The following is a 16,116-nucleotide window of genomic DNA, read 5'->3' as shown; positions in this document are numbered from 1 at the left end:
GGGGAATAAAAAGAAGGGAGAAAACAGATAAAGAGGAGCAGCTAAGACAGACGGTTCACCATAATCATCCGGTCAAGTAATCTAGGTCTCAGGTCAATGCAAATACGATCTAAGGGGTAACGAATGTCACCTTTCGGTCCTTAATTCACCCTAAAGTGTAAACAGCTTAACTTTCGCCATCACTGCAATACCCTATTGTTCGCTACTAGTCTTGCCTCTTCCAACCTTTCGGTCCAGGTCGAGGATCACTAAGAATTATAGGTCTAATTGCGTCGACTCAATCAGACGGATACAATTAACTGCAGCATTTAACCAACAAAGACAATACCAGTATTAACCCAATAAATCGATTACTCTCCCTTCATAATTATGGATCCCCTATAGTCTTAGCATGAGAAAATTAGCTATTCATTACCATCGAATTAACAACAACAAGAAATAGATAATTGAAATTCAGCATTATAAAAAACTAATAAGAATTGAATTGAAGTAATTACGATAACTAATATAGGGAAGAAGGAATTAAAGCAATAAAAATTATTAAGAGATTAAAGAAGAATGAAAAGTACCAGTAACAATTAATCCGAATTTAGAGAGAAAAGAAGAAGCGTCGTCCGTCCCCTCTACTGAGTCCAGGGAATGAATGAATGCTTTAGGTCTAACTTAGTATCTCTTATATAATGAGAGATAATTATTATTAATCTAATTATAAGATAAAACTAAGATATAATCTAATTTTGTCGACTAATATCTTCTCACTGTAGCTAGTACTCGATCGACCTTAATTGTACTCGATCGAGTACTTTCCAGTGCGCATTTCCTGCTTTGCGCACTGAACTTCAAACGGTTGCCATTTCTTCGTTACTTGGGAAAACAGGGCGATTCCGGTGGCGTTGGAAAGCTAAGAGGACAAACTTTCATCTCCAATTGGAATCACCTGAATATCTGTTGTAAAACTCGAGATATGGCTCTCCAAAGCAGGCACTAGCAATTTGAAGTTCTTCCTTTCCTCGCCTAGCTATTTTACTTCTTTGCGCATCTCAAGACAACTACATTTCCGCTCCAAATTCACTCTTCCTCCAAATGCATGCTAAACGAACGGTAAAAGGCTTGATTTCACTACTTTCTGGTTCATTCCTGCAAATAAGACAAAACAAACCAAAGTAGCATATTCGGGGCATTTCGTAGCAATAAACTACGATAAAAGCATAGAAATACGTGCATGAAATAGGCTAAAAAGACTATATAAAATGCACGTATCAGTACCTTTTATAAAAAGCAAGGGCTAAGCTCTCCCAATTATTGATGCCAACTGCAGTCCTATCTAGATCAGTTAGCCACTCTCGGGCTCCATCAGTAAGTGAGAAAGGAAAAAGGACTTCCTTTATCTTATCTTGCGTCACTCCCTTAGTAGCGGGAATGGTAGAATAATAATCAGCAAAGACCTCCATGTGCTTTCGCGGATCCTCACCGGCTACTCCACGATACATATTTCTCTCGACTAGATTGATGTAAGATGGCCGAATATCGAATGTATTACCATCTTCAGTTGCAAGGTTGAAACCTTTGGGAATAGAGTCAGCAGTAGGCTCAGAATGGCTCGCAATATTAGGCATCTTCGCAGATTTGGCTGCAGAAATAGAAGTATCTTCTTTGAAAGATTAGTCTTATGCAAATATAAAGTGTTCAAGATCAGGTTCAAAAGTACTCAAGGCTTCCTTTTGACGATTCTTTCTCAACAAGCTCTGTGTATGATGAAAAGTCCGCTCGGGATCAGGATCAGCGGGTACTAATTATGACCTTTTAGAACTGGGCATTAATAAAACTAGAAAAAATAAATAAGAACTGTCTCAAGGAATTAGAAATCCCTTGAGATGAAGACAGACTCGAAATAAACAAATAAATAGACTAATTGCCTCCCCGTCAACGGCGCCAAAATTTGACACGGCTGTCGCAACCCTATCGAAAATAAACCAACCGGCTCAACTAATATATAGTAGAGGTAACTCGGGTATCGTACTCCACAGGGAGGCTATTATATCTACTTGTTATCCTAGTCCGTCACGGTAACAATTGGGTGTTTGAATTTGTTTTCTAACTACTAAATAAGATTAAGGCAGAGAGAAAGAGCAATAAGAATAATAAAGAGAAGGGATGTAATCAAATAAGCGGAAGAATGCTAGGATGTCGGTTCACTATGGTAATTAGCCAATTCTGTCATAATGAGATCAGTCGGTCTAATGTGGGAAGGGTAAAGGAAAGGTCCTCTCGGTCCACTTTCTGCCCTAAAATACAACTAACTTAGCTCTCGCCCTCGTTAATGTAGTCTACTGTTCATAACAGGTCTATTCATTCCAATCTCTCGATCTAGGTCTGAATTTAACCGGATTAAGTAGTTTAGAAGCGTGTACTCAACTAAACGATTACAATTATATTGTTATAAAACAGTTCTCACATGTAAACCATCTAATCTATTTACAACCTTATTAATTCACTACCATGGCTCCCCTAATCCTAACATAAAAGGAATTAGCTACTCATGTTTATGATGAAACTAATAACAATAATCGAGGAATTAAACAAACACATGATATAGAGATTAATGGAATTATATTGCATAAACTAATAATAATAATTAAAAGCAGTAATTAAGAGACTAATAATTAAGAGTGAAAAAGATGAATTAAATTAAATTTAAAGAGTAAAGAGAGATTACAAAGTTTCGAGATCCGGCAATAAGAACAAAGCAACGTACGAACAAGAAGAGAGAAAAGTAAGTCCGCTTAGGAGAGTAATTAAGAACAGATTAAGAGAGTAAAAGATAGATTAAGAGTTATTTTAACCTAATGACGTCTTCACCTTATATAGGAAAGATATTTATTAAACAAAACTAATATACTAATTAAGTTTACACGAAATAATATCCCGTGTAATATAGCAAAGTGCTCGATCAAGTGATTTGAGACTCCTCGATCGAACACTATTCCAGCAAATCCTCTCGATCGAACAGAAGATGAACTCGATCGAGAACCTTCAAAACACCACTCTTCGATCGAGTACAGCAGGGACTCGATCGAACACTCTTGACCACCATCTTAACTCGATCGAACAGAAAAGTCTTCGATCGAGTACCGGCCACTGAATCAGCTTGTTCTCTTCATTGGTTAGCTTCCGAGACCACTTCACGCTTCCCGAGGCATAGTGATTCCGCTTCAAAACTCCCATCTCCATAAATGCATGCTAAGGGGACTGAAAAAGGTACGATTCCGCTACTTTCGGGTCCGTTCCTGCAAATAAGGCAAACCAAACCAAAGTAGCCTATTCAGGGCATTTTTCAATACAAAACTACGAGAATTATATGGAAATGCGTGCATAAGAGGCCAAAAAGGACTACGTAAAATGCACGTATTAATTATGATTGTTATTATGTGATTATTGTAGGATGAGACGGTTTTATGAGATGGACTCTGGTTGTCTTGGATTAGCTCATGGAGTATGCTAAAAGATAGATTAATCCTACTCGGTTTCAATAATATGGTGTTGTTTATGTTGATGTTGTGATTAGTCTCACATAATTAGGGCATTTGCATTATAACATGTTTAATGTTTAATTACATCATTAAGAGGATGATTATGATATGTTGGGTTATAATTCATGTTTTGGTTATTATTGTGTAATTGGAGGATTTGTTGTTGTTGTTGTTGAGGAGATGTAAGACGGTTGCGAGACCGTCTTGCGCTTGAGTCGCCTCTTGGAGCTTCCCACTCCAAGAGGGATGTGCACATTAATGGCTTGAGTCAAGGAGGGACTCGTGTGGTTGAGACACGACGTATGGCAGGGGATCCGGTTGGCTTCCGGACCCGGTATGTCTGAGCGTGTCCCGGTACCTATTTGTGGTTATCGGTATGTCTGGGCGTGTCCCAGTACCAGTGTGGTTGTCGCTATGCCTGAGCGTGTCCCGGTGCCGTGGTGGTGGTCATTCGATGTTATGACATTCATACTAGTAGTAATGTTTCATGTTCACACTTGAGTCGTGTCATCTTTTACTTGTTTATTGAAACTGACGTTTGTGTATCTAAGCATTGTCAGCTATCTCTTTTGGGGTGGCCTGTGTCGATCCATATGATATCCCTTGGTCATATGGGGAGCAGGTTAAGTCCAGATAGTTTGGATAGCACGTGGGAGACGAGACGAGCTTGATGAGTCACGACACGAGTATAGTTGGCTAAAAAGTATAGATGTTATGAGATGTACTTTTATTCATTTATTTACGTTTATGTAATTCACTAAACATTATGTTTATTTATAAATTGTTCTTTTATCGAATTTTTAAAACACTACCTCGGGAAACCGAGATGGTAACGCTCCAATTATCTTGGCCGGATAGTTGGGGTGTTACAAAGTGGTATCAGAGCGACTATTTTGGAACCTAATCCACTGAACCAAAATGAATCTAGGAGTGTCTGATAAAATGAACCCGACCTGAGTGCAATAAGAGGTCAGTTTTAGGTGAGTAGAATCCCTCATTTCAAAACTAGATCATATTGTTTCGGTTGGTCACTACGTGGGTGGTTATGAGTCGGGAAACGTGAAGTGCAATGTTGTGTGATTTCATATGTGCAATGTTAAGTTGGCAAGTTATTGCATGACGTGGTTTTGTATATGTTGATACGAGTTCATAGGTTTCTTGTCTTGCTTGATATAACCTTTCATTGGCATTTGATAACATGTGGTAGTGGAAATGATGAAATTTGAATGTTTACTTTAGTAAGATATATGTGATATGAATAGAGAAATTTTTCTTTTATGTGAAATGCTTTCCTTTGTATGATTGTTGCGTGTTTGGATATGATGAGTTTGAAACCGTAAATTTCATAGTTGATATGATTCTTACATAATGTAGTTATTCATTTGGTACATGTTTGAACTCTATTAGTGCTATAGTTAGAATGTACTTAGTAATGTTTCTTAGTAGATTAGTCATTAGTATAAAATGGTATTTGTTAGTCGAGAATTGCAAACCATAGAGGGGCACCGAACTGAGTGCGACCTAGTACCCGGCCGAGTACAAGTCACTCGATCGAGTGAACTCGATCACTCGATCGAGTGGACCATTTTCCATAATCCTGAAAGTTTCTGGAATTGGGTCACTCGACTGAGTGGAGAAGGCACTCGACCGAGTGGGCATGCACTCGACCGAGTGGACTCAGCACTCGACCGAGTGTCATTTTCTGGGTTATGAATTTTGCTAAAATTGTGTTATTGCCTTATTTTATCTCTTTATTCATTCATTTAAAATCATTTTTTTCCTTGTAAACTTCATTGTTGACTGTTTATTGCTAGAATTCAAGTTCCTAGTCTATTTTAATCCCTTAAATTGGCTAATTTCACCGTGCAAGTGACGCTTTCTTTCCTCTCATTCTTCCAACTTGATTTTTGTGTGTAAATCTATGTTAATTCCTTCACATTTTGTCAATTCATTACATGTTGTGTTAGATTCATTATATTAATCACCTCTTACTTTATTTATGATGTCAAGTATCAAATTCTTATGTTGAATTTTGCCCAAATTTTTTTTATGAACTCGAAAATATATATTCTGGTGTGAATAATTTGATTTTGTATTTGTTGCTTGGTTAATTGTTTAACAAGGACCAAGGTTTAGTTGTTATTGCTAACTTTTGTCGTATATTTGCAATTTGTCTTGAAAATTTATTCCAAAATTTTTGAAACTTTGATGATCATGCTTAAGTTTGGATTTTTGCGTTTGAAGCCTGGTTTAATTGGCTAATGAGGTAACTATCCATGTTAGTAACGACATGTATCATATTGATTCAAAATTTCATCTTAATTGTGGCCCAAAATTTTTGGAATTTCATGAATTTTGATTTTGCACTCAAACATGACTTAGTTAATTCTTGGTACTTAGTCCTTATTGATGTAGTATTATGTGATCCAAATGTTGTTTGTTGATGCTAGGTATGGTCTTAAAATTTGAATATTTTGTTTTAAAGCCTTCTTGATTTAATTGAGTAATAAGACTTCAATTTTGTTAATAATGATATGCATTGCTTTAATTTGGGAATCTTATCTTAAAATTTTGCTAATTTTTTTTATATATACCATAGGGTATATGATTAAATTTTAAATCTTCATGTTTAAAACATGGTTTCCTTGTCTCGTAGTGTTGCAATCTTCGTTTATAGTGTGATGTTTGCTTATATATGTGTCAATGCCTTGTTTACCTTCCGGGTTGTATGGTCTTGATGAGTAATGTCGTGTAGACATATATGGTTGTGTTGGAAAGGATGTGTAATGGGAGTGAGTCGATGTGTTTATGAGGAAAAATGGGGTACTAATAGTATGCAAGGAGTGAATAGAGTATCTTGAGAGTTAGGAGCGAGAGACATGGGTTATGATAAGTTGCTCAATGGATTTGGATTTGAGCCAAGTAGAGAGTTACATGTATGATGTGCTAGAGATTAAATTGGAATTGGTTAAATAGTGATGAAAGTATTGTGAGTAAAGGGATAGTGAATGGAAATGGGTGTTTAAAAGCATATGTTACCAATGTAGAGTATAAATTTAGAGATATGAGAACGTAACATGACTATTGACTTTTGAAGTAGCAATCTTTCATGCTAAGTAGTGTTGTTTCGCGATTAAGGAACTATTATTTTGGTGATCCAAAGTTATGCCAAAAACTTGATGGTCTCAAGTTAAACCTCGCAAGTGCACGATTTTATCGTTGTACACTTAAAAGGGTCGATCCCACAAGGAGTAGGTGGAGTACTAATCGTTCTAATTCACCGGTTTAGCTAAGTCGATAAATAACAAAGAGGGTAGTAACAATCTAGTGCTAAACTATCAAATTTAAAGACAAACAACAAGATAAGGTAAAAACAAGCTAAAGATAAAGGAAAGATCAAATAAAGAGAAGGACTAGAACTCGGTCCGACCATAAACATGAGTAATTCCACATACTAATCGTCTCGGCTAATCAAAAGGGGTAGAAAGGTAAGGGGGAGATGGCTCTAATTCGCCTAGAACCTCCCTTCCGGTCTCGCACTAGGACACTAGCTACTCCGACTAACCCCCCTCCCGGGTTCGAAAGTCGGTATCCCTAACTCAAAACTCGACAACCCCAAGAACATGCAGTTTCCCAAGGAGGTCGAGTGAATGGTCAAGGTCATTAAGCCCTCATCATATTCCGGGTCATCCCACTCCCCCTTCCGGAGGTCGATTTCAAACGCTAGCCTAGAGGCACCCTCCCTCGGTTCTCCCTTCCGGTCTCAACCTTAGTTGGTGACAAGGGTCGGTCCCCAAATATTCGACTAACAAGCTAACCAACTTCCGTTGGTGGACGAGGGTCAAAAGCCGACACTACCCGGAAACCAAACCTTAAGCATGAAAATTCCCCTAGACTACCCTAACCAATTTTCCCCACAAATTAGCCTTGGTGACAATTAGTTAGTGAAATTACCCATATCGGGTCAAACCGAGTCCTAGACGGAGACTACTCACTAACCATGGTCCTAATTGCAAAATAAACAATAAAGATGGAAACTTTGGTCACAAACATGGTGAGGAGATGAATCTTACTACTAAGCATGCAACAAATCAACAATAATTAAGAGAAGAAGAGATTATTTCTAATAACAAGGTTAACTAATCTAAAAGGCACAATCTTTAACCAAATCAACTCAAAGATTAAGTCTTTGAGGACAACTATCCAAGGATGAACAAATGAAAGAGAATCAAAGCAAAGAGGGACAATGAAAAGGTGAACAATGATGAAATCAACAACAACAAACAAACAACAACAACAATTTTAACATAAACAATCAAATAAACTTGAGGGAAGAACAAAATGTAAACAAATGAAAATAAGGAGAGAAATAATACCAATCAAGAAGCAAGAAAGGAATTATGATAGAATAAATAAGTATAAACTTTCAATCTTCTTCTTACAACCCAAATTCAATCACAAATTAATTGAATTACTAGTCTAATTAAGGAATGATTAGCAAAAGGATTAGCAAAGTTTTAAACTTGAAAGGGAAATATTCTCAGATCTAGGGTTGTGTTTTGCCGGTTGGTGAACTGGCAGCCGGTCTGCCGGTAAAACGCACTCTTCCTTTTTCCAATTTTTCGAATTTTCTCCACAAAATTTTGACCTCGCTGCCGGTGGACCAACCGGCTGCCGGTCCACCGGCAAAACACTCTTCTCAATTGATTTTCCCAAATACCAGGTGTGTTATGCCGGTGAGCCGGCTGCCGGCCTACCGGCATAACACACTCCTCACTCAAAAATCCAACTTCCCTGGCTTCAATACATGAGTGTCTTGCCGGTGAGCCGGCTGCCGGCCTACCGGCAAAACACTCCTCTTCACCAATTTTCAAAGTTTTCTAAGTCATCAGGTGTGTTATGCCGGTCTACCGGCTGCCGGCCTACCGGCAAAACACACTCTCAATCATCAATTCTTCTTCTTTTTCATCTTGACAGGTGTGCTATGCCGGTGAGCCGGCTGCCGGCAAAACACACCCTTACTTCAATTTTTCAAAAATTTTGTTTGGCCTCGCTGCCGGTGGACCAACCGGTTGCCGGTCCACCGGCAAAACACAACACTCAGCTATTTTTCGTTGTGTTCTTCAAATTTGCTCAATTTTTCTTCAACTCAACTTTGAGCCTTTTCATTGACCCCGGGATTTATGTTTTCCACAACTACTCCGACGCATGATGTCGGGATTTCGGGTCAACGAAAATAGTGCTTGTGTTCTTCAAAAGTGACCTCCGTCACCAATCCAAAGAGACAAAATACGACTCCAAATCCCTCACTACTAGTCTAGAATGCAAGTTATTTACAAAGATGCATGGGTTGCCTCCCATGAAGCGCCCTTGTTTTATGTCGTAGGCTCGACCAAGTAAACAAGCCAACAATTTTTATGATGAGGACGGAAAAGAATCTTAACTCACTAGAAGGGTTTCAAGGATCTTCATTTCCTTTTGGACGGGATTGCCAACGTGGTAGTGCTTTAGTCTTTGACCATTCACTTTAAAGGTCCGGTCTTCTTGTCTTATTTCCACCGCCCCATGAGGAAAAGATCGGACCACGGTGAAGGGTCCGGTCCACTTCGACCTCAATTTTCCGGAAAAGAATTTCAAACGGGTATCGTATAGGAGAACCAATTCACCCTCCTTGAACTCCCTTCTAATTATGCGCTTGTCATGAAATCTTTTCGTCCTTTCCTTGTACAACTTAGCATTCTCATAGGCTTCTAGCCTAAATTCTTCCAATTCATTCAAGTCAAGAAGTCTCTTCTCACCGGCCGTTTTCAAGTCATAATTAAGATGCTTGATGGCCCAATACGCCTTGTGTTCAAGTTCAACCGGCAAATGACAAGCCTTGCCATACACCAATCGGAATGGTGAGGTACCGATCGGTGTTTTGAAGGCCGTCCGGTAAGCCCACAAAGCATCATCAATTTTCAAGGACCAATCTTTTCTTGATTTGTTCACGGTTCTTTCGAGTATAGTCTTCAACTCTCGGTTGGAAATCTCGGCTTGCCCATTAGCTTGAGGATGGTAGGCAAGACTCTTCCTTTGTTGCACTCCATACTTTTTCAACAAAGCTTCCAATGCTCTCTCTCCGAAATGAGTACCACGATCTCTAATGAGGACTCTCGGGACCCCAAACCTTGGGAAGATGACCTTTTGAAGTAGCTTGATCACTTCCTTAGCATCACAAGTCTTGGTTGGGATCGCCTCAACCCATTTGCTTACATAGTCGACCGCTACAAGTATGTACTCATTTCCGAACGATGATGGGAAGGGACCTTGATAATCTATCCCCCACACATCAAAGAGCTCAACCTCAAGCATGAAATTCATGGGCATTTCATGTTTCCTTGTGATGTTCCCGCTCCTTTGGCATTTGTCACATCCTTTAACATAAAAGGCAACGTCACGGAATAGAGAGGGCCAAAAGAAACCGCATTGAAGTACTTTAGCGGCCGTTTTCTTTGAACTTGCATGGCCACCACAAGGTAAGTCATGGCAATGGCTCATTATGGAGGTAGCTTCCTCTCTTGGAACACACCTTCTTATCATACCATCGGCACAAGACTTATACAAACATGGGTCATCCCAATAATAGTGCTTCACATCATGAAAGAACTTCTTCTTTTTGTGATAGTCATAATCATGTGGTATTATCCCGGAGACCAAATAATTGACAATATCCGCATACCACGGTGCTTCACCCAAACTTAGGGACAACAAGTGGTCATCGGGTAAATAATCATTGATAGGGAGCCCATTGTCGACATTGAGGTTGATTAGCCGGGATAAATGATCGGCCACCACATTTTCAACTCCCTTCTTATCCCTAATCTCCATGTCAAACTCTTGGAGAAGTAATATCCACCTAATCAATCGAGGCTTGGACTCCTTCTTGATGAGCAAGTGTCTCAAAGCAATATGATCGGTGAACACTATAACCTTAGCTCCCACTAAATAGGTTCGGAACTTCTCCATAGCAAATACCACGGCCAAGAGCTTCTTCTCCGTTGTTGAGTAATTTGTTTGAGCATCATCTAGAGTCTTGCTTGCATAATGAATTGCATGCACCTTCCCATCCTTCCTTTGGCCTAAAACCGCGCCCAAGGCATGATCGCTCGCATCACACATTAACTCAAACGGCAAGCTCCAATCCGGAGGTTGTATAATAGGAGCACTTGTCAAGGCTTCTTTCAACCTATTAAAAGCATCAAGACACCGGTTAGAGAACACGAAAGGGGTATCTTTGGCTAACAACTCGGTCAAAGGTCTCGCAATCTTAGAGAAGTCCTTGATGAAGCGGCGATAAAAGCCCGCATGTCCAAGGAAGCTTCTCACCCCCTTAACATTGGTGGGAGGCGGAAGACTAGCAATGACCTCTATCTTAGCCTTATCAACTTCAATTCCTCGGTTGGACACTATGTGTCCCAACACAACACCTTCTTGTACCATGAAATGGCACTTTTCCCAATTGAGTACAAGGTTAGACTCTTGACATTTACTCAAAACTTTCTCCAAATTCATCAAACAATTTTCAAAACTTTTCCCAACAACCGAGAAATCATCCATGAAAACTTCCATTTCTTGTTCAATGAAATCGGAGAAAATTGACATCATAGCTCTTTGAAAGGTAGAGGGAGCATTACATAGCCCAAACGGCATCCTCCTATATGCATAGGTGCCGAATGGGCAAGTAAAGGTGGTCTTTTCTTGGTCGCTTGGATGGATGGGGATTTGGAAAAATCCCGAATAGCCATCCAAGAAGCAAAAATAGTTGTGTTGAGCTAATCTTTCTAGCATTTGATCCATGAACGGTAAGGGAAAGTGATCCTTCCGGGTGGATTTGTTCAACTTCCTATAGTCCACGCACATTCTCCACCCGGTTACCGTCCTTGTAGGAATCAATTCATTCTTGTCATTTTGCACTACCGTCATGCCTCCTTTTTTGGGAACTACATGAACCGGGCTTACCCATCTACTATCCGAAATAGGATAGATAATGCCCGCGTCAAGTAGCTTAAGGACTTCTTTCCTTACAACCTCTTTCATGATGGGATTAAGCCTTCTTTGTGCCTCTATTGATGATGCGTCCTCATTTTCAAGAAGAATTTTATGAGTACACAAAGAGGGACTAATCCCCTTGAGGTCACCAATAGTGTACCCAAGGACACCCTTGAACCTTTTGAGCAAAGAAATGAGTTTTGAGGTTTGGGTGTCATCAAGTGCACTATTGATGATGACGGGAAAAGTGGAATTATCTCCTAGAAATTCATACTTCAAAGAAGAGGGAAGAGGTTTAAGTTCAACCGTAGGAGGAGGCGTGGAACTCTCCTCCTTCTTACCGACTTCCAACACTTCAAATTTGGGAGCTTGTTCATGAATGGGAGCCGAATCCAACATCCACACATTTGCAAGAGTCTCAATATCTTTGTCATCGACCTCATACCCACTAACAAGACAAGTCTCCAAAGGATCCATGGAGGAAGCTTTCGGGTCATGCTCCTCCATGGGATTCTCAAGAATGTCAACAATGCAACAAGTGTCACCTAGAGAAGGAGCTTCCATGGACTTGTGGAGTTCAAATTCCACCCTATCCTCACCCACTTGCAAAGATAGTTTCCCACTCTTTACGTCGATCATAGCTCCCCCGGTGGCAAGACAAGGTCGCCCCAAAATAATTGGCACATTGTAATCCTCGGGCATATCCATAACAAAGAAATCACAAGGTATGACAAGCTTCCCAACAACCAAGGGTACATCTTCAATCACACCTGTGGGAAATTTAACCGACCGATCGGCAAGTTGAAGTGAAACTCTAGTAGGTTTCAAATCTCCCAAATCAAGCCTCTTGAATATTGAAAGTGGCATGAGGCTCACACTAGCCCCCAAATCACATAAAGCTCTTTTAATAGCCACCCCTTGGATAGAACAAGGGATAGAAAAGCTCCCCGGATCTTCTAGCTTGTTAGGAAGCTTGTTGGTGTGAGTGAGTATAGCACTACATTCCTTAGAGAGGTTGATGGTTTGCACCTCTCCATTCTTCTTCTTCAAAGTGACAAGTTCCTTAAGAAACTTGCCATAAGATGGAATTTCGGTAATCATGTCAAGGAAAGGAATCGTGACATTCATTCCCTTCAAGATCTCCACGAACTTCTCATATTTCTTTTCAATTCTAGGCCTTGCAAGCCTTTGTGGAAAGGGTACCGGTGCTACATACTCCCTTGGTGGTGGAGTACATTCTTTGGCCTTAGTTGCAATAGGCTCATCTTGCTTTGGAGGGTCAACCATCTCCACCTCCTTAGACTTCTCCACCATAATCTCATCTTCTTGCACAACTTCAACCGGGTGTTCCTTCACTACTTCACTTGACACCCTCTTCCTCTTCCACTTAGGGGATTTCTCAACCTCCTCCAATTGCTTACCACTCCTCAAAAACACCGCATTCATCTCCCTTGGGTTAACCGTATTACCCGGAAACTTCCCCGGATTTTGAGCCAATTGACTCAATTGTTGAGAAATTTGGGCCACATGAGTTTCTGTAGCCTTTTGTGATGCCCGTATTTCATCATTCACCCGGTTTTGTGAGGCAATGTGGTTATCAAGCTTTGAGTCGGATTTTTGATTTGCAATAACCAATTGTTCAAAAGCTTGTTCCCAAGATGGTTTTTGAGGGGTTTGGAAGTTTTGGTTTTGTGGTTGGAAATTTTGGGTTTGTTGTTGATTGAAATTTTGCCCCTTGAAACCCCCAAATGGTTGTTGGTTTTGGGTGATGAATTATTTCCCTTGGAAACCGGGTGGAATTTGTCTTTGGAATTGAGAGTTTTGATTGAACCATGGTTGTTGTTGAGGTTGGGAAGTGGTGGGATTTTGAATGTTTTGTGAAGCATAAGACAAGTAGGGGTGAGTTCTTTTTCCATTGACAAATTGGTTGTTGTTATTATTGTTGAACCCTTGTCTTGCACTTGTGGACTCCCAAATCCCATTTACTTGCTCATAGCATTCCTCACCTAGGGGTGCAATCAAGGGACACCCAATGGGAGTGTGCCCTTGTTCACCACACAACTCACACGACAAGACTTGCCTCATATCGGAGCCCTTAGGTTTTGAATTTAGCAAAGCAACTTGTTGGGTGAGTTCATCTAGCATACCCTTAACTTCCACATTCAAAACCGAATTAGAATCCTTGCTCTTGCCTTTCCTCATTTGCCTATCACTTCCCCATTCCATAGTTCTTGAGGCCATCTCCTCAATTAGTTCCTTTGCCGCTTTATGCCCCAAAATGTCTAAGGCACCTTTCCCCGATCCCGCATCCAATGAAAGCCTAAGGTCTTGAGTCAACCCTTTGTAAAAATTGTTCACTAGCTCGGCCTCAGAGATGCCATGGTGAGGGCATAACCGTTGGAGCTTCTTATACCGTTCCCATGCCTCATATAAGGTCTCATCCTCTTCTTGAGTAAAGCTTTGTAGTTCACTCTTGACTTTGGCCGTTCTTGAGGGCGGGAAATACTTGTTCAAAAATGCCGAAGCCAACTCATCCCATGTCTTGAAGAAATCCGGGTCGCAATTATTCAACCAATCCTTGGCCGAACCCCTAAGAGAACGGGGGAACAACCTAAGGCGAACCGCGTCATCGGAAACCCCATTTGATTTGTACATATCACAATTTTCAAGGAAATCATTTAGATGATCCTTTGGGTTCTCCAAGGGACCTCCTCCAAATTGGTTGTCTTGAACAAGGTTGAGCAAGGCATTTTTAATCTCAAAGTTATTAGCTTGGATTCGTGGCCTTTGGATGCTTGGATTGACTATGTGCTTAGGAGCCATAGTGTCTCTTATCGAGTTATCGGAACCGGATCAACCATGGTGTTAGGTGACACGTCTGTCGCGTACCTGTCAAAAATAACCAACTGGCTCTAACTAACTAATATAGCTAGGGAAGTCGGGTCGAATCCACAGAGAGGTAGGAATTTGTCAACTGAACTTAAGTTCGTCTAAGTAACCAATTTGGGGGTTTATAAAAGGTGATTCCTAAACTAAGAGAATAAGGGAAAGAGAAATAAAAAGAAGGAGTTTAACAGATAAAAGAGAATAGCTAAGACAAACGGTTCACCATAATCATCGGGTCGAGTAATCTAGGTCCCAGGTCAATGCAATACGGTCCAAGGGGTAGCGAACGTCACCTTTCGGTCCTTAATTCACCCTAAAGTGTAAACAGTTTAACTTCGCGCCTCGCCGCAATACTCTATTGTTCGCTACTAGTCTGCCCCTTCCAACCTTTCGGTCCAGGTTAAGGTCCACTAAGAATAAGGGTCTAATTGCGTCGACTCAATTAGGCAATTACAATTATTTGTAGCATTTAAACAACAAAGGGAGTCTGGCATTAACCTAGTAAATCGATTACTCTCCCTTCAAATCATGGATCCCCTATAGTCTTAGCATAGGAAATTAGCTACTCATAATCGTCGGATTAACAATTACAATAACCAAATAATTAAAACCAAGCATGATGAACAACTATTAAGAGATGATTAAACAATTAATAAGCAAAGGGAAAAAGGAATTAAAGCAGTAAAAATGAGTAAGAAATAAATTAGATTGATAATACCGAATCCGAGTGACAAATATAGAGAATAGAAATCCAAAGAACAGTAACAGGAGTAACAGTCGAAATGTACGTAGTGAAGAGATGGGAGTAACGTGATGTTCTCCTCAGTCTTATACTGCAAAATTGTCTTAAACCTAATCTATGGACTGATTACAAAAGCCCATAAAAGATTAGGCGGAAATAAACCAAAAGCACACGAAAACCCCTCGATCGAGTAGAAAGATTACTCGATCGAGGGCCGAATCACTCGATCGAGGTCCGAATCACTCGATCGAGCCAGGACAACTCTCGATCGAGCGCTGCTTGCTGAACTCCTCGATCGACTCCTTAAACTGGTCGATCGACCAATCTTGAGTGTATAAAGCATTCGATCGAGCAGTAAACCACTCGATCGAGCTACATAGGCACGTAAGGACTTGTATTTCTTCCTTTACTCAGCTCATACGTCCTCCAAGTGCAAGATTCCTAAGCTCCGACTCCTTATTTCCCATGAATGCGTACAATTGGGACAATTAAGGCTCGATTTAGCTCCTCCTCAGTCAATTCCTGCAAATTACAATAAACGGACCAAAGTAGAATATCCGGGGGCATTTGTAGCCAAATGCTACATAAAAAGCACAGAAATGCGTGTAAAAATGAGGTGAAAACCTTATATAAAAGACACGCATCAAATCTCCCCAAACCAAACCTTTGCTTGTCCCCAAGCAAATATGAATGCAACTAAGGGTGAACAACAGAACGGGACCAACGCATCAGCTACAAATCATCCACTAGAACCAATTTAATGCAACAAAATGACAAAGTGGCAACTGAAAAGTGCAAACGAGTTAAATTAATATTTCAAGCTTACTGAACCGTCGACCTTGCAAGATTCAAAGATGTCGGACTCTCACGGGTCGCTCGTCACTCAAAATCAGGTACAAGGTGAGTATATATGTGACAGATAGGAAG

General features: G+C 40.3%; 1 protein-coding gene and 1 non-coding gene across 2 annotated transcripts; one reads left to right on the top strand and one right to left on the bottom strand.

The window, feature by feature from the left end:
- Window positions 1-8,969: 8,969 nt before the first annotated feature.
- LOC141590302 (uncharacterized) lies at window positions 8,970-14,384 on the bottom strand. Its single transcript, XM_074410901.1, has 3 exons — window positions 13,548-14,384; window positions 11,599-13,163; window positions 8,970-11,505 (listed from the first exon to the last, which is right to left on the bottom strand). Exons 1-3 carry the CDS (start codon window positions 14,382-14,384, stop codon window positions 8,970-8,972), a joined length of 4,938 nt encoding a protein of 1,645 aa, XP_074267002.1.
- Window positions 13,936-14,042, top strand: LOC141593810 (small nucleolar RNA R71). The gene has a single exon (XR_012521872.1). It is a non-coding gene; the product is annotated as a small nucleolar RNA R71 (small nucleolar RNA).
- Window positions 14,385-16,116: the final 1,732 nt, after the last annotated feature.

Source organism: Silene latifolia, chromosome 7 (genome assembly GCF_048544455.1).
Source record: "Silene latifolia isolate original U9 population chromosome 7, ASM4854445v1, whole genome shotgun sequence".
In the NCBI taxonomy this organism is placed as follows: domain Eukaryota; kingdom Viridiplantae; phylum Streptophyta; class Magnoliopsida; order Caryophyllales; family Caryophyllaceae; genus Silene; species Silene latifolia.
Note: the sequence above shows the minus strand (reverse complement) of the source record. Positions and strands in the feature narration are given on the sequence as shown.

Coding starts and splice junctions, on each gene's coding strand:
- LOC141590302 (XM_074410901.1), bottom strand. CDS start 14,384: ATGGCTCCTAAGCACATAGTCAATCCAAGCATCCAAAGGCCACGAATC. Junction 13,164..13,547: donor GTGAGGAATGCTATGAGCAA/GTAAATGGGATT, acceptor TCCGACTCAAAG/CTTGATAACCACATTGCCTC. Junction 11,506..11,598: donor AATCCCATCATGAAAGAGGT/TGTAAGGAAAGA, acceptor TGTAGTTCCCAA/AAAAGGAGGCATGACGGTAG.